This window comes from Xenopus laevis, chromosome 8S (assembly GCF_017654675.1).
Source record: "Xenopus laevis strain J_2021 chromosome 8S, Xenopus_laevis_v10.1, whole genome shotgun sequence".
In the NCBI taxonomy this organism is placed as follows: domain Eukaryota; kingdom Metazoa; phylum Chordata; class Amphibia; order Anura; family Pipidae; genus Xenopus; species Xenopus laevis.
Window position 1 is genome coordinate 35,366,517 of NC_054386.1, and position 23,931 is coordinate 35,390,447.

A 23,931-nucleotide genomic window follows, 5' to 3' on the forward strand; every position below is an offset into this window, starting at 1 on the left:
ATATCTCATATCATGGAACTCCGGCTTCCCAACCAAAATTTGATAAAGAGGCCCACATAACACAGAAATCCCTAATATACCCATCACAGTTACAGGTTTCTTCAAAAAGTATGAATAAATACGATTTTCTATGCTGCAATCCAGCTGGTTAACAGTTCTTCTCTTTCTGCATCATTTAAAATCCTGGCAGGGAAGGAGGGACTATGATGCACTATGATGTTAAATTCCTTATTGAAATCACATGTGCAGGGAATTGCGGAGTTTGGAGGATGCAGGACAGCTGGTTTTTGATACAAAGTGACAGTAGTCAGCCAGCTCAGCAAAGTAGTCAGAAAGATCAGCAGAAGAGCAGGGGGCTAGGCTTAGGGAATTGCCAGAAACCATTAAAAATCACGAAAAGTCTGCATATTTTTTAATTGATGTATATTGCAAAGTTGCTTGAAATTATGTTTACTTTTCAAAAAGCTTAAGTTATGTTTTTGTGCAGTTCCCCTTTAATGTTCCTGCTTCTGTTTTTTTTTAGTGTGGCAGCTCAGTAATCTAGGCGCAGACCAAATTAACTGCAAAAGTGTTGGAAGGTGAACAACTCCTTTAAAGGGTAGCCTCTATCAGCTGTAGCAATACCCAGTTTATTGTACCAGCCCCCCCCCCTCAACTTTTAAGGCCATCTCTTAACCTAAAATACTGCTTTCCAGTGAAAGCATTTCCTAGAAGCTATTAAGAGAACAGTCCAAAGAGTGGGAAAATACTGAGGATAAGGGATTTCCCTGGAATTAGATTTCACAGCTGAACAATTGACTAAAAGTGGTTCTTTGGTCCAGATTAAGAGGAAATTAGCAGTGATCTCACCAGAGCAGCCTGCCAGTAATGTTATTCTGACTCATTCACAGTTCCACAGAGAACCAGTAGGCTTCATGCTCTGTTCTCAAAGCTCACTGGACTACAAAGATGTTCTTGTAGCACCGTGTGGATTGTGTGAATCGACAGTTAGTCATATTCATTTCAGACACATGGAGTTTATCATCAGACATAACTCACTCTTCCTCTCCCCAGCTCAACATAATACACTACTATGGGAATAAACATCATACAAATGATTTATGATTTCAGAAAACACTTGATGCTTTATATAATCCAAGCATGACATAGTTTAATCGCAAAAGTCAAAAAATGTTTAACCTTATTTGACCACTTGAGGCAATGTTTCATTGTAGCTTATTGACAAGATTATTCACATGAATATGGGTTCCCTTTTGTATTAAAAGAAAGATGTAATCTTTGTGTGAAATAGACAAGGGGGTTTTGTTTGATCGGCGTTTCGGCTCAACTGCTGGAGCCGTCTTCATGAACTAAAGGGGGGCGGCTCCGGCTGTTGGGCCGGGACATTGATCGGGTGGAACCTTTTTGTTTGTTTCATGTGGGGATCTGTTTGGTGCGGTTTTCTTTTTGATTATTACTATTGTTGTCTTTAAAAAGAAAAAAAAAAAAAAGAAAGATGTAATAACCAATTAGATTTAAACTTAATGCAAAGTAAATATCAACCCTCACAAGCTACCTCATGTTTTGTGGATTCCCATTGGAAGTAATGAGACTTTATACAATAGGTAAAACCCATGTAAAACTAGGTTAAGACATCACTGTACAATATTAGACAAGACCCTACAAGATAAAAACAACCATTAGATGCAACAGTCAATTTGCCACAACTGGGTAAATTTTGTCTAGACATATTCCCAGCGAACCCAAAATAGATCTGAATTTGCTGAAAACATACAAAGTAAATACAGCATACAAAGAAATAATTAAAAAAAGAAAAATGTTATAACTTACTGGACTACCCAGATCGCCTTTGGGTCCTGGAGGTCCCATCAGAAATGGAAATGGTGTTGGATCAAGCCAGTAGTAATCATGAGCAAAGGGAGAAATGGCTGAAAACATGTGAGTTGCTGGTGGAACAGAAGAGGACGGTGGTTTGGTGTAAAATACAGAAGTGGTTGATTCAACCTTCCAGTTCACAGAAGAGTGATTCTTTGGGCTGGATCCACTAGTCAATTTCTCCACAGCTTGTTTTGGGGTAATGGTGTTGGTACCTCTTCTGCTTCCTGTGGTCTTTTTAACTTGCTTGGAAGCAGCAGTTGTCAAAGATGGTTTGATGGTTGTTTTTTGGTACAGCTTCTTGGTTTCCTTCTCTAGTTGCTTTTCATTCTTGGTGCTGCTTTGACTCGGTGTTAGACCTGACCTGGCTAAATTGAGGACAGCATCTCCTAACACAGGATTAACTGGCAATGATGTGGGTGATCTGGGCACAGTGGTAGCAGTCCTTGTTTTGGTGCTTGAAGCAAGTTGTGTATCAATTCTATAAGGAAGCCGAGATGTTGAGGCAAGCAAGGATGGTGATTTGGTAGTCATTTTCACAGAAGAAAGCCTACCAGAAGCTATCCTTTTAGTGCTGGTACTAAAGCTTGTTCCAACCGACTCTGTCCGGGGTAAAATAATGGTAAGGTTATGCACATATCTTGACGGCATCTCAGTGGCAAGATGGAATCTGCCTTCCTTAGGAATCAGCGGCATTAAATTGGGTAGGTTCGGCCTATAGGTGTCTGTCTGTCTGCACTGCTTCTTAAGATATTTACAGTAATTATGAGCTGCCTTGGCTGGAGGATAAATATCAAATTGGCAAAGCGCACCTTCAAATTGAATAGAGTGCTGGTTCATCTTACCAAGTAAAAAAACCCCATCAGAATCCAATGGGACATCCTTCCTTGTATGCAAACTGGCATTAACTCTTTGCTTCCCGCAAGAAGTATATAGAGTCACCTTTTGGCCTTGAATACCAAGGGCCATGTTGTGCCACTGGCCATCGTGAACATTGTAATCAAAATACACAGACTGCTTGTGACCCACATAGACAATAATTTTTCCCGGGATAAACTGTACCCCGAGTTCGAGTTTCTTTTTCTTGCTTTTAATGGCAAATAGAAAAGCATTACTTATGCGGTGGGAGCTGAGGCTCAGCACCAGAGTGAAATTTGTTCCTAAGCTTGGCGGTATAACAGAGTGAACTGGAGCTTCCACTCTCGCTCGTTGCGTCAAAATGACCCCCAACTTATACGGAATGACCCCCTGAGGCACTGGGCGGGCAGATGACTTGTCTCCCGTGAGGCCCAGATTCTGAAGAACGTCAACATCTATACAATAAAAAAAAAACCTGTTAGGCTAAGTCCAAAAGAAATCAAATTGATTAATAAATGTGCATATATATGTACAGAAAAGGACAAGACAGAGACATAATTATGCAAATCCCTGGTACAATATATAACTGCAAAAGGATTAAGGCTATCAGGGGCTATATTTAAAGCCATACAATGTAACATCATGCCAAGAGGGTCACTGGGTTATCCTAGCCTGTCTAATCAGCAGAGCGAAATGTGACAACAGTAATCATCACTTTTAGCATTGCTGTGATCTCACAGCTCAGTGTATGAATAGATGTCATTGACATAATCTATTCATTTGCTTCTCTAAAGAGTCAAACACAGCAATTCTTATATTGGTGGTCACAGTCTCAATGCTCAACTCACAGACACAAACTATAATCTCTAAGGGTCACTCGGTGGCTCTTATATTACTTGAAAACTACATTTAAATATGGGGTTGCCAGTTTCATGCAAGGGAAAGTGAATTAGAGAGAATCTGTTTATAAACTGTTGTTTTCTTTTGTTAGGAATATTTGCCCATTATTAAAAAGTGAATGGAACATGGAATACCTAAGCATTATTCATACACACTTGCTGTGACTTCTTAATCGGGTTAAGTATTTACCTTCAGTTGCTCCCTGAGAAATATCCAGGCAACAGGAAAAATATAAAAATATCCAAGCAAAAAGTGTTCCCCTGCAAGGCAAAAAATTAAAAATTAAAGATTACATAAGTTATGTGGTAAACTAAAAAACTTAAAATTCAATTTATAAATCAAACTAGTATAATTTAATTCATAAATTAAATTACTAAAAGCAATGATAAATAAAAAGTTAATAAATAATTCATTTATTTTCATTTACAGCCACATATTCAAATTATTATTATTCCTAAAGAATAAATCAATTATCAGTAATGATATCCTTTTTTAGACCAATGTAAAACTAATTTTAAAAACAACATAAAACCCAGCAGGGTTAGCACAATCTCAACAGGTCTCTATACCTGTATCCCTCATAAAGAATGTTTTGTAGGCCCAATAGTGTCAAACAAAGGTTTTATGGTTCCATGGTACAACACAGACGACAAGAGATTACTCATGGTGATCCTAAGTCATGTATTTTGGTTCAGACTGGCTTCTGGGCCATGCCCCATGCTGTCTGATGGAATTATCAAACTGACAAGAAGGATTTGAGAGAGGAAACGTTACGAGAACAAGATTCATACAACTCATAAACAACAGAGGCTAGGGAAAACCTAGGGCAAAACAATATTATTTTATTTACAATTTACAGATGCTGAAGAGAAAGCACAGGATGGCACTAGTAGAACATCAAAACATGCTGAAACAGCCACAAATTTTAAATATATTTTTGCAGAAGAAAAACGCTCAGAATAATCAAATTTTGAATGCCTAAGTTTAGCAGCACAGAGGCAGAATCAAAGGGCATACACGCTGCATAGCAGATAGAGCTGTCAGCATTACGCACAGTCCTGGCACAGGTACAAGTGGCAAAACATTAAAGACGTGCACACACACTTTGACAGTAAATAATAAGCTATTGGAAAAAAATAATCCTGCCCTGAAATGCCCGGCCAGTGACTAATGAATGATATTAATTACTGTGGGTCAAAGGTTTGGCTTGTAAGAATATAGTAGGATACAGAGGAATTATGCCAAATATTAAACACTGTAGGCATGAATAAAAGGGTTGCCACCTGTTCTGGAGATATACCAGCCTTCCTACCTACTTTATGTATAACATTGGCATCAACAATCATTTTTATGGCTAAGCGTTAACCCTAATGGATATAGATGAAGGTCAGTAAGAGAATATGCCCCAAAAAAGGCATAAGATGCTATGTTATGAAGATGTAGCATATGGTTGGTGGGGTTGAATCAAGGGACCACAACCTGGTCACAGAAAATAATATTACAGCACCCATTTAGGGTTGAGTGAGTTTTTTGCCCATAGTTGGGACAGGTGATGTGCCCCTGCAACCTTACTATGGACATCCTTACAAGTTCTATGGGATTTAGATTAGTGAAGCATCTTATGGAAAATGGTGTTCCTGGTTTATTAACTAGTTAACTGCATGGTCCAAAGACAGATGGTGCATAAGTTGTGTGTGTGACACATATTCTACATATATTCTCCTGTCTATTGCAGTTGGCTCCATTATTGGGGGTAGCGTTGACATAACAGTTGGCTATAAAAAATGGTCTCGCCATGTGATTGTTCCAGTGGGTTGGTTCTAAGACGATTTTTAAGCTGGTTATACACAGACAATTTAATCAACCCTCTCGCTTCAAAGCTGGTGGCATTCAGACACAGAGAAAAGCACAAGCAAAACAAAAATGGCAACAGGTTTGCACATGTCAATAAACAATGGTAGAAAACATAGCAAATGATGTGTCTTCCTTTCCCCATCTTTCCACGATGACTTAGATGTAAGATATGCAAAAGAAAATACTGAACTACCGCCAAGCTTGTACTATTATTTTTGTTTTGGTTGCTAAAACTGCGTACAGTATTCCCCTTAGTGGTATGTGCTTTGGGAAAGTTGGAAAACAATAGAATATCAGCTTTATAGTTATGAAAGAGACAAAGTTTAGCTACTTTTATCCCCGCTTCTCACAGTTCAGATATGGATAAGTTGAAAATAACGTTGCCTGTTTGTTAACTCACATGGGAGATATACGCATAGCCATATGTGCTTTAGGAGAAGATAGACTCACAATTACCGGAAACCAGTCACGCGAACAGGAAGGAAGTCACACTCATTTTTACCATGGAAGGTCATGCAGACAAATAAGATCAATGTACACAGAAAAAAAAAATTCAAGAGGGAATATACTTTGCCATAGTGTTTATTATCCTTTTCCCTTACATAGGCACACATTTGTAAAATCCCCAAATCTATAATCCAGGGGGATGGATTGCTGCATTAAATTCAGCAGCTATGAAATTCAAAGATGGCTACCTGCTTTAAAGTGGCTGCAAAATTACATTGATTCTTGATGGTATCTCTAGAGAAGGCAGCTGTTGGTCGGATCTGGCAGAGCAGCAGACCAACAGGTGTGGGACTAGTAACATTCCTGCAATGCTGGGCACTTGTCTAGCACTGAGATCTGAAATGCCTGGCCAGATGGGTTACAATTAAATACAGTTAGGGCAGAGAGTGCAAACTCAATACCTAGTTACACCTCTGAAATCCAATGTGTGCGGGCACAGTGTGCACACTGGGAGTTATGTCATCACTGTCTTTATAAGATAAAAAACTTTTAGGAAAAACACAAAACCTTAGTCACAACAGTCTAACAAAAATAGCTGGAACTGGACCTGAACAAAGAAATATGAAACATTCTCCTTCATACTAGCCCTTTGTGTTATTACATCTCTTTGTGCAGTCAAGAAAGACAATATAAACAGCCATCAGGCATCCTAAGCTCAGTCTCATTTAGTTAATTCCATTTTACAGCAGCTTGCCAAGAATCAGTGCAAAGTGCTCCGTGATTTACATTTCATCCAAGAGTTGCTTTCAGATTGGGACCAAACATAAACACTTTCCTTTTTAGTCCATCTCATCGGAGGATCTGAGCAACAGCACAGAGAATGCTACAGGTTCAGTCCTTTTCAGAACAGTACTAAAGGTCTAACCCAAACCGTTATCATTTCTTCTACGGTCACAATGCCAATTGATTTTCATGTGTGCTATACTGATGAGCAGCACTTTCAACTCTTTCCTTGGTGCTCCCAGTATATCTAATGGGCGGCAGCTGATAAGAGTTTTAACTAGGCCCCTGCAAGTAGATGTGTCAGTGACAAATTGATGCACAAGTGCAATATCTGGAGTGGGGAGTAATTACTGTGAACACACATCACACCTTTTCTGCATGTATACATGAGGGGAGCGGATGTATTGCTCCAATATGATAGTTGAGGCTTCTTTATACACAACCATCTACATTAAGGAAAATAAGCAGAAGTTATTTGTTACTCCAAAAGGCAATTTCTAACTATTTCAACTGGTTAATAATCAGGAAGTTTACAAACCACCCAGGCTATTCGTATTAACTCATACTGAGGGAAACCAGTAAGATGTGTAGAGTAGCAGGGGGTACAGAAATAGCATGGCATTTTAGAAACACTGTCTGTGTGTGTAAGTGTGTGTAATCCACTGTGTCTTGAATAAAACACCCTACTAATTCTGTGCTTTCATCTTGCAAAGAGACCTAATGTGAATGTTAGCGTTTTTAGAAGTACAATTCCCAACACCACCCTCAATTTGCTAACAGTCAACTTAGGTCTTTGTGTAAGATGAAAGCACAGAATAAGTAGGGCTTTTTTTTCCAAGACAGCTCTCTTGTTCAGTATTTCCGTGACTTAAAAGTGTGAGGCCAGTGATAGGATTTACTGTGTAAACAGCAAGGTGTTTGGCAGTGGAGTTTATCAAAGGATACGATCTACAAGCAGACTCATCTACTTCTGCCAAGGACATGCCAGCCACTGCCAACTAGAGACTAGAGACACATGCCTTAAGTAACGATCTTGATTTATACAACTATTTCTGGGCGTATAATCAAGAACTCTCTCTATAGTTACACACACATTTATTTATTGTCAAGTGCTGCACTCCCTTGTCAAATCAATAATTCCCCAGGAAATAAAGGTAGCACGGAAAAACCTTATTATGTTAATAATGAAAATGCATTTGAGGCAAGTGCGACAAGAACGGCCAACACTTCAGCTCTGCTAGCGAGTCTCAGGGTAAACTGTGAACTTAAGCTGGCCATAGATGTTGAGATTTTTAAAAGATCGGATCCTGATCGTGAGACCAATATCTTCTCAGAACGATCGTACGATCGTACGAATTTACCATCAACTAAAAAGACCAATTTGGCAGGAAAACAAAGGGGAGCTGCCTGCTTGGCCCTGCAAACATAGAGAGATTGCACTGGGGCCGACAAAGATTTTTTGACCTGGCCGATCAATTTCCCGACAGATGTCGGCCGAAAAATCGTAAGATGTACGATCGTTCGAATACCACTAACCGCACGATAATTTCGAAGGATTGGTCGGACTTCCCTAAAATCGGTCGTTCGGCAAGAAGAATCGTCGCGTCTATGGGGACCTTAAAGCCTGACACTTCACTGAGCATCAAAAGTCATTAACCACTATGACTGGAACATGACTTCCTGTGCTCGGAGTTATATTTTTGGGCTGCTTTAATTCCATAATAGAGCAATGTTGGCAAGACAAATTATCAACCCCAGGATATTGAAAATTTCATGCAGGGGTGTCAGTGAGAGTGGCTGAGTTACCATGTGAACAATCATAAGAGACCAAAGTGTAGTCATGAGAAAACAAAAGGGTCAAATGCGTGAACATGGTGGACAAAGGGGCAGAGAGGGCTAGAGTTGTACCAAACTGACACAGAAAAGGAACCCAATAGGAAGAGAAACAGGGATACCACAAGAGAGAGGCATATCATTTAAGATAAAAAGAGTGAGAGCAAGAAGCAGGGAGAAAGCTCTGTATGCTTAGCATCAATGTCCATATTGTATAGCAGCAAATAGAAAGGCAGACAGATACAGTAATAGACAGACAGGCATCAGTACTCTTACGCACACTCATTCATGCAAATACTCCTTGCACTGTTGGAGAAAATACCAAACTTCGTCACTGAAGAATGGTGCCAAATTTTACATATCATTGACAAAAGGTGGACTCCCCTCTAAGTAAACACACATCCCTTTAAGTTGGAGACTGACAGTTTGAGTGGGGAGGCCCATTTATCAAAGTCCAAATTTATCTCATTATTTTCTGAAAAATACTCCGACCAATACATTTTCCAGAAAATTTCGTGTGCGGGAAAAAATCTGAAAAAAATCTTGAAAAAAACTAACCTTACGAATTATTTGGATTTTCCACCCAAAAACTCCACCACAAAATCTTTGGATTATTGCAGAAAACCGAGCGAAGATCAAGATATCTTCGGGACTTATCCCATTGACTTATATGCAACCTCAGCAGTTCCAAGATGCCAGATTTTTGTATTCTGACTTTTTAAATCCTCTGGGTATAATAAATCCTGAAAAATTTGTGGGGTTTTTTTTCCACTAAAAATTCAGATTTTATAGTAAAAAACAAATTATTAGAGGGTTTTGGCGTTCAGAGTTTAATAAATAACACCCCTAGTGTCAGTTCTGTCATTATCTCAATCTGTACCAGCCAAAACCATATACTGGAGTTGATGTAAAGATATGCAGCCGATATGCCTTGCTCCAGCATGATGCAATGCAAGTTTTATAGGACCAAAAATAATCCTATATTGTGGATGATTAGTTTAATATTACATTGCTGGCCTGCTGGTTCATTGTGTAGCCCAAAAACGTCAACAGAATTAACTAATCATTTAATGGAGACAGAATCTGTATCCAGTTCTTACACCACCAAAATTAATACTGCCAATAGGAATGGCATATTTATTAGGTGGCTGTGCACCACAAACACAGAGCTTCCACTGTGTGTACATTTTGTGTGCTGAACGCCTGGCTGGTGTATTACTTTTAATATATAAAATACAGCATTTCTAGCCATATAATTTCTCTGCATATAATGATTTACTTCCCCTTTAAAATGCCAGATGATGTCAGTGGATAAAAGGCCAGAGTTAATGCCTGTTTCTAACAGAATGTCAGCATGTATTTTTTTTCTGTATATGTAATCCAAGGTCTCGCATCTGTTACTTATAACATTTAAAAGGCCAAACTCTTTTCTCCCCTCCATGCAATTCTCTAACACATATACCGAGTTATTATATTTTGTGACCCTCGGATAAACTTGACTGAAGAAGACTATGACAATACTTGTTCCATTCTCAGGAAAGAGAAAAAGTGCATTCATTCTCAATACAATAGGCATTTGTTTTGCAGCAACCGAAACGGGTTATTATATTGTCAGCAGATTTCTTCCCTCACTGCTGTTGGTGTGGTTGCTGGGAAACCCCAAATTCAGCCTGTCGCGGCAATATAAATTTCCCTTGCATCTCTCTGCAGCTTCTCTCTCTCCAGGCATCTGACTGTTCAGTTACGCTGAGGCTGCGAGATGTGAGGAATTTCATCAGTATGTTCATGCATTCCAATGCCCTGAACTATACGCTTCCCTCTTATAAAGGGAAACTTCTCTTCTGCAATATGGGGAAGAACACTGCCAACCACTGATGCATCCCTTAGGGCTTAGGATATCAATTGTTTAACCACAAAGCCTTCAAGGCCAAGTTCATCTGAAAATATACTTCTAGACTAGAGCTTTCCCTCTGAGTGGTCACACTTATCTCCAAACAGGGCTAACAGCCATTTGCCCCCTATATGGAGAGCGCCATATAGGAGGGCTTACTAAACCTCCAATTAGGTCTCACAACACCTCCGGATTTTAGGCCTCACTTCCTTGTGATATTTTGTTAGGGAGTTATAACACTAGGATGCCTGTGGAGGGTAGAATGAGTTTGTGTCCAGCCTGTTAGAGAAATAATGGCAGCAAAAGCACCCAATAGTATATATTAGTTATTTATATAGTCCTTGAATATTCCACAGCATTTTAAAGAGATTATCACTCACAACCCATCACTGCCCAAGTGGAGATTGCAATCTAAAATCCCTATCATATTCACACATGCTACAGTCAATATTATCAGGAGCCACTCCTCCACCTCTATGAGGTAGGTAGCCATGCTAAGTTATGCCCCTCTCCACACCAGGGTAACTTGAGGGGGTGGCAATAACAAAACTCACCCCAAAAATTCAATAGAGTTGACATGCCACATTTATAAAGGCAGTGCAGCAACATTCCATGGAGAGGAGAAGAACATTTCAAAAGAATGGATAAATGCAAGTCCAGCAATGACACTCTAATAAGCACACCCTTTGTGGTACAATGTTTAATCTGGTGATTTACAGGCAAAGACAATGCTTGAGGTATAGATTTGTAGTAGGAATGCACACAAAGTCAGGCATGGCATTACTTGGCTTTAGATGCAGTTCTATCCCTACTCCCTACTTCCAACACAAACAAACTGATGATATCCCAGGCCAAGTGGAAATAGTTTTTTTTGGCAGGCCCAGAGTCAGAATGGCCTGTAACAGAGAGGGGAATGCACACTGACTTATAAAGGCATATACAGCTAAGATACCATGCATAATGGTTCGCATTTATTGATTTCTGATACATTAGATAGCATTAAATGGCTTTTTAGCAAGTCAGGAAATATTTTTCCCCCTCTGAGGCAAATTGGAAAGCCTTTAAATGGGGGTTTTGGCATTCCTCTGGATCAACTAGCAGTAAAGCAGATTATATAGATTTAACAGGTTAAACTTGATAGATGGTGTCTTTTTTCAACTTAACTTACTTAGTTACTATGCACAGTATTTCCCATGAACCATATACTACAGTACACAATAATATCCGACTACTGAGTTCAAAGGCTGGAGAGTCTTAGTATAATGTATATTAATACACTAAGGGCAGCTGCCATTATGCTGGGTCATTCTCTATAGACCTTGATAAAATAGGAAACCTGTGAGCATAAACAAGAGGTGTTATTCTACAAGAATCTACAGTACAGACTCATTCAGGTACTGACGAATGGTGATATGTAAAGCAATATGACACCTAGAGCATCGGCAAACGAGGGGGAGGAAAGGAGGCTCGCAGAGCAACCACTGGCAGGGGCTAGTGGAGTGGGGGGAGGAGAAGGGGCAGTGGAGGCTAATGAGGGAGGAAGGTTTGTGACAGCCAAGAGGGGAAGTAGGGGACAGAAGAGTAGGGGGGCTGGTCCACAGTTTGTCCAAAACAGCAAATTCGCCGTTTTGGCTGAAGATGCTGGGGAGGAAAACTCCGAACTGGCGTGTATGGAGCAGGCTGACTCTTGGAGCACCCCGGGAGGCAGTGGCTCTAATACAGGTGGTGGGGGGAGTGCAAGGAAGGAAAGGCAGGTTCTAGTTATAGGCGATTCAATTATTAGAAAGGTGGATAGGGTAATCTGTCGCAAGGCCCCTACATGCCGAACAGTCTGATGCTTGCCTGGTGCTAGGGTTCGGCATGTGGTGGAACGAGTTGACAGATTATTGGGAGGGGCTGGGGAAGACCCAGCCGTCTTGGTACACATAGGTACCAATGACAAAGTTAGAGGAGGTGGTGAAGTCCTCAAAAATGATTTTAAAAAACTAGGTTCAAAGCTGAGGGCGAGGACTTCCAAGGTAATTTTCTCAGAGATATTACCTGAGCCACGAGCAACGCTAAGGAGACAGCGGGAGCGTAGGGAGATTAATGCGTGGCTAAAAGATTGGTGTAGGGAGGAGGGTTTTGGGTTTTTGGAGAACTGGGCTGATTTTTCAGTCGGCTACAGGCTCTTTGCTAGGGATGGGCTGCACCTCAATGATGATGGGGCAGCTGTTTTGGGAGAGAAGATGGCTAGAGGGTTGTAGGAGATTTTAAACTAGGTGTGGGGGGGGAGGGTTCAGTAAAATATTCAGTGGTAGACAGGTTAGATGAGATAGTGGGCAAAAAAAGGGAAAATGGGGGAGGAGATTTGGCTAGGGATACTGTTAAGGATAGGGAGGACCACATGTCATATGTTCAATATGGTGCCAGTATTAAATGTATGTTTACAAATGCAAGAAGTCTGACTGGTAAAATGGGAGAGCTGTAGCTGCTGGTGATGGAAGGAAAATATGATGTGATTGGTGTGGCCGAAACATGGCTGAATGAGTCGCATGACTGGGCAGTAAATATCAGTGGCTATACTTTGTTTCGGAGGGACAGAGGCAATAGAAAAGGAGGAGGGGTATGTCTGTATGTTAGGCAGGATTTAAAAGCTCATATAAAGGAGGAGGTTATGTTAGAAAATGAGGGGCCAGAAGTCGTATGGGTGGAGTTCTTCACCAATTGTAAAGAATCCAGCAAATTAATTGTAGGAGTATGCTATAGACCCCCTAATGTAAGTGAGGAGAAAGAGACAAAGCTCCTAATGCAAATAGAAAAGGCTGCTAGTTTAGGTAAAGTAATGATAATGGGGGATTTTAATTACCCAGATATTGACTGGAGCAACGGTACTGCTAGATCAGTTAATGGGAACAAGTTTATAAACTTATTGCACGACAATTTTTTAGCACAGGTTGTTGAGGAGCCTACCAGAAAAAATGCTATTCTTGATTTAGTGATCTCAAATGACCCAGAACTTATAGCAAATGTGCAAGTCATTGAACCCCTGGGTAATAGTGACCATAATGTTATATCTTTTAATGTCTGGTGCAAAAAACAAAAATATACTGGGGCAACAAAAACCATGAATTTTGCCAAAGCTAATTTTAGTGCCTTGAGGGCTGCCCTACAGAGCATTGATTGGGGCATTAGGTTTTCAGCTAAAAACACAGAACAGAAATGGTTGTCCTTTAAAATGATATTAAATCATTACTGTTCTCAATTTATTCCCTTAAGGATTAAATGTAGAAGCTCTAAGAATCATCCTGTGTGGTTTAATACAGAGGTAAAGATGTTAATGGGAAAGAAGAGAAAGGCATTTAAAAACTACAAATCTGTAGGGACAGAAGCTGCATTTAATGAATATAAACACTGTAATAAATGTTGTAAATCAGCAATCCGGAAGGCTAAGAAAAGAAATGAAGAGTTAATTGCGGTGGAGGTGAAAACTAACCCTAAAAAGTTTTTTAAATATATTAATAGTAAAAAGATGCAGGTTGAGAGTGTTGCTCCATTAAATAATGGTACCAGTATGGTTGTAACAGATACAGATAAGGCAAATGTGTTAAATCAGTTCTTTTCTTCAGTGTATACAATAGAGGAGTCTGGGTTCACAGGCTCACTTAATAACTGCACGAATGGTTCAGCTCAATCTAGTCAGTGGCTGACTCAGGATATGATTCAAAAAGCTTTAATACAAATTAATGTAAACAAGGCTCCAGGGCCTGATGGCATACACCCCCGGGTTCTAAGAGAGCTTAGTTCAGTTTTAGACCAGCCCTTATTTCTGATTTTCTCAGATTCACTGTCATCTGGTATGGTGCCTATGGATTGGAGAAAAGATGATGTTATTCCAATATTTAAAAGGGGATTACGATCTCAGCCTGGCAATTATAGGCCAGTAAGCTTGACATCTGTGGTGGGCAAATTATTTGAAGGCTTGTTAAGGGATCACATTCAAAATTTTGTCCTAATGAATGGCATTATGAGCAACAATCAGCATGGCTTTATGAAGGATAGGTCATGTCAGACGAATTTGATTGCATTTTATGATGTGGTAAGTAAGATTCTGGATAGTGGGGGGGGGGCAGTAGATGTGATCTATTTGGATTTTGCCAAAGCGTTTGATACTGTGCCCCACAAACGACTGCTTTCTAAACTAAGGTCTGTTGGGCTTAATGAAGTCGTTTGCACGTGGATAGGAAACTGGCTACAGGATCGGGTACAGAGGGTGGTTGTTAATGGGACATTCTCTACTTGGAGTAAGGTTCTTAGTGGGGTCCCCCAGGGCTCAGTATTGGGTCCACTTTTATTTAACTTGTTCATTAATGACTTAGGGGAGGGTGTTGTAAGTAATGTATCAGTGTTTGCAGATGACACAAAATTATCCAGCCCAATTAATTCCATCCAGGATGTGGCATCCTTGCAACAGGATCTTGACAAACTGGCAATCTGGGCAGCTAAGTGGCAAATGAGATTCAATGTTGATAAATGTAAAGTCATGCACCTGGGATGTAAAAATATCCAAGCCACTTATACCCTTAATGGGACTGCACTAGGCAAATCCATTATGGAAAAGGACCTTGGAGTCCTTGTAGATGATAAACTTGGCTGTAGCAAGCAATGCCAGTCAGCAGCATCAAGGGCAAATAAGGTCTTGAGCTGTATTAAAAGGGGCATAGAGTCACGGGAGGAGGGGGTCATTCTTCCACTGTATAGAGCACTTGTAAGGCCCCATCTAGAATATGCCGTACAGTTTTGGTCTCCATCATTCAAACAGGACATTATTGTATTAGAGAGGGTACAGAGAAGGGCAACTAAGCTGGTAAAAGGTATTGAAAATCTTAGCTATGAGGAAAGACTGGCCAAATTGGAGATGTTCACGCTGGAGAAGAGGCGCTTAAGGGGTGATATGATGACTATGTATAAATATATAAGGGGATCATATAACAATCTCTCTAATGCTTTATTTACCAGTAGGTCTTTCCAGCTGACACGAGGTCACCCATTCCGATTAGAAGAAAAGAGGTTCCGCCTAAATATTCGGAAGGGGTTTTTTACAGTGAGAGCTGTGAAGATGTAGAATTCTCTCCCTGAATCAGTTGTACAGGCTGATACATTAGATAGCTTTAAGAAGGGGTTGGATGGCTTTTTAGCAAGTAAGGGAATACAGGGTTATGGGAAATAGCACATGTTACTATGTTACTATGTTACCTCCCACCCATGTGTATAAATACAAATATACAAGGAAGGAATTTTCTGGGCACACAATGAGCTATACTACTGTACTATATATTATTTGAGCTATATACTGTACTATATATTATATATAATGGTGGAAACTCCCATTCATATATTTGTGTACAAATAAGATTACTTCCCCTTTGTAGTGGAAGAAAGAAAGGATCTCTGTGCTCCTGACTTATTTATAAGGAGTCTGTGACTACTATGTTCAGCCCAGAAACAGGCTTCCTCACATCAAAGGAAAATCCTCCCAGTACTTCAGATGGTACATAAAGAGTGTTTGCACTGCACCCAGTGTAAGCCCCATTCTACTCCAGACAGGCACATAAAGAAGCGCCTATGCGGAGCCTAAATGAATACAAATAAGCTTGGGGCATTGGACAGAGACTAGCAAATGAATGAAATATATATCATAGAAAAGGCAACACTAGGGGCTGTGCACCATGTCCATATAGAACAACAACACATCCCTCTTTTTTTATCAATGCCAATGGTCAATGAATGATGGGAAGAAAGGGGTGTAAACACAGGGATGTGTTTGTGGGGAACAATTAAATACTAGATCATAAATGTATTATAGACAGGTACATTAAAGTGTGAAGTGATGAAGCCCTTGTCCTGTAGACCTTACAATTTAATTGGCTGGGTGACTAAGGTGGCCATAGACTCAAAGATCCGCTCGTTTGGCGACATCGCCAAACAAGCGGATCTTTCCCCGATATGCCACTAAACAGCATGGCTATATCAGGGGTAATTCGAACGTTCGGCCGTATGGCCGAACGATCGAATTACGATGCGCCAAGGGGCTCCGACAGGTCGGTCAATTTAAAATCAAACCTTCCCGATCGATATCGTGGCCAGATATCGATCGGGAAGACCCGTCGGAAGCCCCCATACACGGGCAGATAAGCTGTCAAATCGGTCCAAACGACCGATATCGGCAGCTTTATCTGCCCGTGTATGGCCACCAGACTCAAATAGGAAGGTTTGTTCTCTATGCACCTGTGGGAGGATGGCTGCAGGTAGGTAGTCAGTGGTGACTAGGAAACACAATAACCACCTGGCTCACTGCTATTGGCTGACTCACAGCCACATAATCTATGTGATAATCTACGTATATGATTGCTCCTGTGCTGTCCCTTTACAGAGCACATAACTAATACGCCATTAGTACACACTATTGTTTTACTACTTGACTGGGAGGTCTGTATAAACAAACAGGTCAAATGTCACTCTTGGCTGTCTGCTCATGAATTACCCATTGCTAAACAGTACAGGACTGGATAAACACTTGTCGACCGGAAGCCCTCTTTGTGTGTTTATCATTATAATTGTGGGAGCAAATGAGTTTTGGTTTACCTGGTCCCTAAGATACCATTAAACAGTCCAGGCTGCCGCCCTGCCTACCAAGTGATCTGCACTAGTCGATCTTTACAGGGTTTATTAGGCAACAGCATCTTCGACCCGGTAGGGAGGAAAACTTGCTGATTCTCATGCTACTAACCAACAATTATTCTGGTAAGAGAGTGTGATACCTTTAAAGAGTTAAATCCTTTTTCGCATGCCCCTGGCTGTATAGGGAGTAGGGCAGGAAGGTGAGTCACACACACACATTGATTACAGCTTTCTCCAGGCTAGCAAGGTGTAGGGCTAATGCCTATTATTCAGATGAGTAGAAACCGCCTGTTACCTGTGGTGTGGGGCAGGACACAAAGAACATTACATTTCTGTATACGTGCATTTATACATATATGTGGAAGCTGCCATACCGTGTGCATAGTGTGTGAGAACTTTAACAGTACAGTGTGTTTAGAACCACTAAATGAGGCTTTTCTATTGAAGCCCGCCAGCAAAATTCCTCTTAAGACAAGCCATATGGTGCTACAACATCATACATATGCATACATGGGAAGGAATGTTCTATGGCACTCTAATGAATACATTTTTTACATTTAAATTTCTAAAAACAAGAGTTGTCTTGTGCCACTCATTTTCTTTGCAAATTTGATTCTCCTCAGCTAATTGTGTAAGGCAGTTAACAGTCTGGAATGGTGCGTTGACAAAAGCCCCAAATATCTCTGATCTGATGCTTTTCTCCTACTACAGCATTCAGTCTACCTGACCCTTCTACATTCCAGCCCTGACTACCCTGTAGGAATGAACCTATAATTGGGGGGGGGGCAATATAATGTTGAATAAGCAAACCTTACTCACCAGAGAAGTGTCTGTTGAATTACGATAATCCTCTTGGAGTGCTGCCTAAAGGACCACTAAAGAATTAACTGTTCCTGAACTCTAACAAAGATGTCATCTCATCTGGATTCTACAGGCAGGAGAGAGAATGTGCTAAAGGCTATGGAAAATGTGGCCCCATATGCCTGTTACATCCAACAACCCACAACTACATAGGCAGGGTAACTGGCACCTGATAGAACAGACAATAGTGTGTGAATGCGATAGGGACCTCCATTGGGAGAGTGAGTCATGTATAACATCAGTAAAGTTCTTCGGAATAGGTTAATGGCATATATATTATAAGTGTTGAAAACTGTAATGCTTACTGAGATCCCATTGTCTGATTTCCAAGCGTTGCAGAACCACAACTCCCAGAATGCCTCTACCAGGCTTATTAACAGAAAGATGCTGAGCGTTGTAGTACTGCCCCATCAGGAACTGCCAGCATTTGTCCTGTGTTAGCAAATTGTGAATTGCATTGCTATCTGCCAAACCGCAAGCATAAACTGATTTTCCACACTGATATGTGTTACACAGATTAAGGAGCTTGAAGCCAAAACTGAGACTTATTCACAGAGCTGAACGCGAGGTGCCGAACATGCCCTGTCTGGGCTTTTTGCTCTGAGAGCTGGCATGGAGCATAGAAACATAGGGAACTGCTGGATAAACCCTTTGCCTGGGAATGTTTCCATAGCGAATGCTCTCCCAATAACGGAGCTAAGCACAATGCTCTTCTCATGCCCATCATCAGTTACATGACTATTACGATAGTACTTTTAAGAGTCACTCCCACTGCGGGGAAGAGGCTCATTCTGCAGTTGTGTTTATCTGGTTGGCCCGATCATACCCATCCCAAGTGCCATTCTCTCATGGGCACCTACCACCAACTGTCAAATACTCTAATACTAGATACCACTCCTCCTGACAAACTTTACAGTGACATCAATGCTTTTAGCTTTTTTAAAAACTACAACTCCCAGTATGTCATGTGAACCATAGGCTAGCAAACAGTGCTGAGAATTGTAGTAGAACAATGGAGGTAGGGACACAGAGTTAATATTGCAGGCTTGGTATGGAAAATATCCTGGTTGATAACTGACCACTGGAGACAGAGGATACCATGGTTTGGCACTGTCTCACTCAGTGTTTCCATTCCTACATTTGTACCAATGCTTAAAACCCATCCTTGGCATCAGTACTTCTAACTCTCTTTTGTGGACCTGCAAAAGCCCCACCTAAGCACATCTGACAGATGCCCACTTAGCCCAACAGCAGCCCCATGCCTCTAAGTGCTATTTAAACCCTCTGCTGTCAGAGCATCTATCCAGTAAATCCTTAAACATGACTATCACTTGCTCACCTACAGACACCAAGATGGCCCATTTTCAGCTGCTCAGTGCTCTTCCAATGCCACAGCGACGTTTTCTAATCCACAACAACCCAGGCAGCACGTCCAAGGGCCCCCGGGAGTCACAAACTTAAAGCCGGTTCCCACTGCCCGTGCAACTTGTACTCACCCCCTGGCGGCTGCTTTCAGTCGGAAGCCGGGGATTGATACCGGCTCCATCACGGCTACTTCATTCTCTCGGTCGGGGGTTTAGATCCATGGGAATGAGAGCACTAAGGGGCACCCTCTTATCCCACGTATGACAGCGTCCGTGCCACTCACCCCCCTGGGACTTTACAGTCACCTAGAGAGGGGCGCGGGGGAAAGAGTTGGGGTGAGCAGGGACCCATGGCAGCCTAACTTCACCGCGGCACCCCCAGAGTTTGTGCTGCCCCTGCTGCTCGCGGCTTGTCCTCCCTGCTGGACCCGAGGCACAGGGAAAGGAAAGCTGTATGGAAATGAACTCGATTTAAAGATCAATGCGTCCCGCGCTGCCCTGCCCTCTTGTGGACAAACATGGGTACTGCGCATGAACCTGTATTTGACTCACAAGAAGCAAATTCAGGGGAAAGTAAACAGTAGTGATGGGAGAATATAGGTATGGATTTGAGGCGAATTTCCACATTTCTACGCTTACGAATGCTCTTGCAAAATCTGCAGTGAGAATTCGCCGCTGAAAAAATTGGCGCATGTCAAAACTATTCGGACGCCCATTGACTTTAATGAATTTGGAAAAAATAGTTGCATGCATGAAAGTTGACTAAAATGCGTTTCGTGAATTTTTCGGCGAAGTGAAACGGGACAGATTCGCCCATCACTATTAACTAGTAGTTATTTCAGAGGGGAACTGCATGGATCGTAATCAGCACAATACCTCAACAAAAATCCTGAAAAATAATTCGTCCCATTAGAAATAAATAATTCATACAACAAGTAAAAAGAATTACATAGATGAGTGTATTATGTGTTCTTATAGGGCAGGGGTGTCCAAACTTTTGGCTTCCCTGGGCCACATTGGAAGAAGAAAAATGTTCTGGGGCCACACTGAAAATACACACAAACACTAACACTAACTTTTGATTTATTTTATTGTAAAAGTAAAAGAAAAGAGGGTATCATAAACCTATTATAGGTTTGTTCACTTGTTAACTGCTTTTCCTGCTCTAGGAAGTCACACACCGCAGACCCCATGTAAAATTTAAAGCACACATGCACACAATTAGGGACCGCATACATACGCTCTCTGTGCGTGACATTGCAACATGACGTTTCCTGGACTGGCGGAAGTTCAAGCTGGGCCGCATTCATATCCATCCTGGGCCGCATGTGGCCCTCGGGCCTCAGTTTGGACACCCCTGTTATAGGGGATGTAGATCCCAAAAAAAACATTTGCCTTATGGCAGAATAAGCAACAACGTTTACAATATATATTCATTAACAATGTTCAATGCTTTTAAAGTTATATGAAAATGAAATTGAATGCAGGGCCTGTCTGGCCTTTTCACTGCACCGGCTGGAGGAGAGTTGACTTCTGCTACATTGTTTCAAGAAATGCATTGCAATGAAAATGTCAAATGAGGTTAACACTGAAAATGTTATTGTATATTGGAGAGGTGCTTAGAATTACATTTGGCATCATTCAGAGCCACCAATTGCAGTGACATTCACCTTTCCTATCAGCCCTAGTGGAACTTACAGTGTGAAGTATGAATTCTGAAAACAAAAATATCAGCAGTGTGGCTGGAAAGTTGTGATGTTTCTAGGTGCTGCCTTTAAGCAAGTGGGGGAAGCTATTTCTACTTGCACAATTACAGCAGGAAATGGAGAAAAACATCTGATTAACTGCAGTCCCTGCTCTGCTAAAATTCCTCTTGTATCCTTTCTATTCCTACCCCTTTTGAGATCAGCCAGCCCTTATCACTATTACCAGCCTTTATTTGTATAGTACCAGCAGCGCTTGCAATCTAAGGTCCCTATTACAGTCACACACACAAACTAGGGTCAGTTTTTTTCAGGAATTGAAAATATCAAAAGAATCCCCAACCAAATATATCCCAGATAATGGGATCAGGGGAAGTGGCAGAGCGGTGATGAATGCAGAAGTGTGCAGATGAGAACTGGAGACATGCGCATTGAGATTTCAGAGATGCCAGGAATTTGTGCAACTATTGCAGGGATTTTTACTGTTTTTAAACGATAACACACTGAGACACTTTTGTGAGTGCAATTTATTATTTATAAAAGTGTAAAAAAACGATCCGCACACGTCTTTCTATATTGTCCACAAAAGAGGAAAGAGCATTGGAAGTTGGGGGTTAACAACTTTAACCCTGTGAAGTGTCAGCGATTTTTTTTATGTTTGTGAGTATAATATACCACCAGAGCTTTTTGTGATTCAAAGTGTGGGTATTAATAATAACAAAATTATCCCTTCTCGTCAATCACTGATAATTTGATGTTTAATAATAGTAGTGTTCACTAATAAGACTTAAGAATAAGAAGATGGACATCTCTATTTTAACACTGATTCTCTGTATATTAAAAACACTGTTTGTGCAATTAAATCAGGAACGCTACACTATATTTTGTTCTCTTTTTCAGTTTTATCAGGAACCATGCCTGTATGCAATTTGTGAATGTGCAAGGGAAATGGTGTACCTGGAGGAAACCAATGTAGTTAGGGGGAGAACACTTGGCTACAGTGCCAAAGATGAGGGAAACAATCTTGGATTGTTTTTAGTGTTCTGTCCCCAGTTAATAACAGATGGACATGTTCTGCATGATTTGCTTCCTTTTTAGCAATGTGACAAACATCTGGTGAAGGGGGGATATATTTACAGTGGCTGTAGGTAGCCACATGTTTGTTTTTGGTACAAGGTGTGGTCACATTGTAGTTACCATAATAGATACACTCAAAGTTCCTTGGTTATTTGCTATTGCTAAATGCAGCAGGACATTGATCACAGGCCAGACAGCCAGTCTGTTCATGCCCAAAAAAAGTGATGCCTGGTCACCCTAATCCTTGTTGTTCTTTCAATGAGCGCAGCACCAAAGGCTCATGATAACTGGTACTATAGCCAGACCATATGCCTGCATTAGAAATCCCAGAAGCCTGGTTGTTAGTGGAATTTAAAGCAATGTAGGTTGAAATTTATTAGACAGAGGGTTCATGCTTTTAAGTTCTAATTCATCCTTCAAATGAATGAATGAATTTATAACAGGTCAATAGGCATAAACACAAGGCAGAATTTGACACCTGGCTTTGCGTTTTGGTATTGCAGGTATAATGCGACTGAAACTGCAGTTAGCAGTGATTTCGGATCCAAATATGGGAAAGAGGCAAAGGGGGGGGTTATACAGTCCATCGTTATACACATATCACGCATACCCAAACAGAGCCCTCTTTAAACCTCAGCCAAAATTCCTGTGCATGCAGCAGCAAAATAAAAGGATAACATATAGTGGCATAAGGTTTCTGGAAATGCAAATTATAAAGCACTTTTCTCCTACTCAGGCCCATATCTCCTCAATCTGATACAGATGCACACAGTTCCTCTAAGCACAAATATGACTGGGAGTTGCAAAGTGGCCCTGATTTGCAGGGGAGGTTACATTCCTTGATGATTTGTCCAAGGGATTTATGTTGGACTCTAGGTTATGAAATTAACCAACAGTAGCAATTGTGTTCTCCTATAGTGAAAATGTGATTCTTAGTGTATTCCTCTTCTATATCCAAATAAAGTGACATTTTCCAAAAAGGCCACACATTTAAAGGGAAACTAAAATTCCAGGATAAAAAAATTGTGCAAACGCTTGTACTTGAGACATAAAGCTACAGTGGCATTTCACAAGTGAAGAGCTGTGCTTCTGAATTTGCTTCTTGGAGCCATAGATGTAATGTTACATAGTTACATAGTTAGTTACATAGTTAAATTGGGTTGAAAAAAGACAAAGTCCATCAAGTTCAACCCCTCCAAATGAAAACCCAGCATCCATACATATACCCCTCCCTACTTTTAATTAAATTCTATATACCCATACCTATACTAACTATAGAGCTTAGTATCACAATATGTGTTTAACTTCTGATTGGTCAGCAACTTCACTTGGCAAACTCAGCCCACACTTGGCTACCACAGGTCAGGTGCCCAATGTACGTGCATGAGTGCTGAATGGCTTTCTTTGAGCATGCGCAATGACATCACAGGAAATGGGTTGGCTGTCAGTTGGATCATGCCACTGGCACAAATGGAGGTAGGTCCTATAAACACAGGCTAAATATGTTACTGTACATCTTGAGCTCCAAAAAACCAAATAAGGGGATGATCTCTGTATGCTCACGGGGCTGCTGTATGTTTTGGCTAGTACAGCAATGCTGTAATTAAAAGGACACATTTTTGGGAATAATAGTTTCCTTTTTCCATTCTAATGGCACATGCTGTGCATTTTGTATTACACTGTGACTTTTAAACCGGCAGAAGTGATCGCAAGCAGCACATTAATCAACAGCGTTAATCATGAGTGACACATTTGCCCTTCTGCTATTACCTCCACCCCTCACACTGATGGACGCTACAATAACCCACCTGAATGCCACTCTGCG

The 23,931-nt window shown here is 40.9% G+C and overlaps 1 protein-coding gene across 2 annotated transcripts in view; it reads right to left on the reverse strand.

The window, feature by feature from the left end:
• Positions 1-23,931, reverse strand: part of col27a1.S (collagen, type XXVII, alpha 1 S homeolog) — a 162,274-nt gene that overhangs the window by 136,403 nt on the left and 1,940 nt on the right. The window contains exons 1-3 of one of the 2 annotated variants that reach the window (XM_018232746.2): positions 19,459-19,782; positions 3,823-3,893; positions 1,831-3,188 (exon numbers count right to left, since the gene is read on the reverse strand). In XM_018232746.2, the coding sequence (XP_018088235.1) occupies positions 1,831-3,188; positions 3,823-3,893; positions 19,459-19,508 (1,479 nt within the window). In that variant the 5' untranslated portion in view covers positions 19,509-19,782. Of the gene's footprint in view, positions 1-1,830; positions 3,189-3,822; positions 3,894-19,458; positions 19,783-23,931 lie in introns of those variants that run through there. The other variant, XM_018232747.2, reaches the window with a different exon arrangement.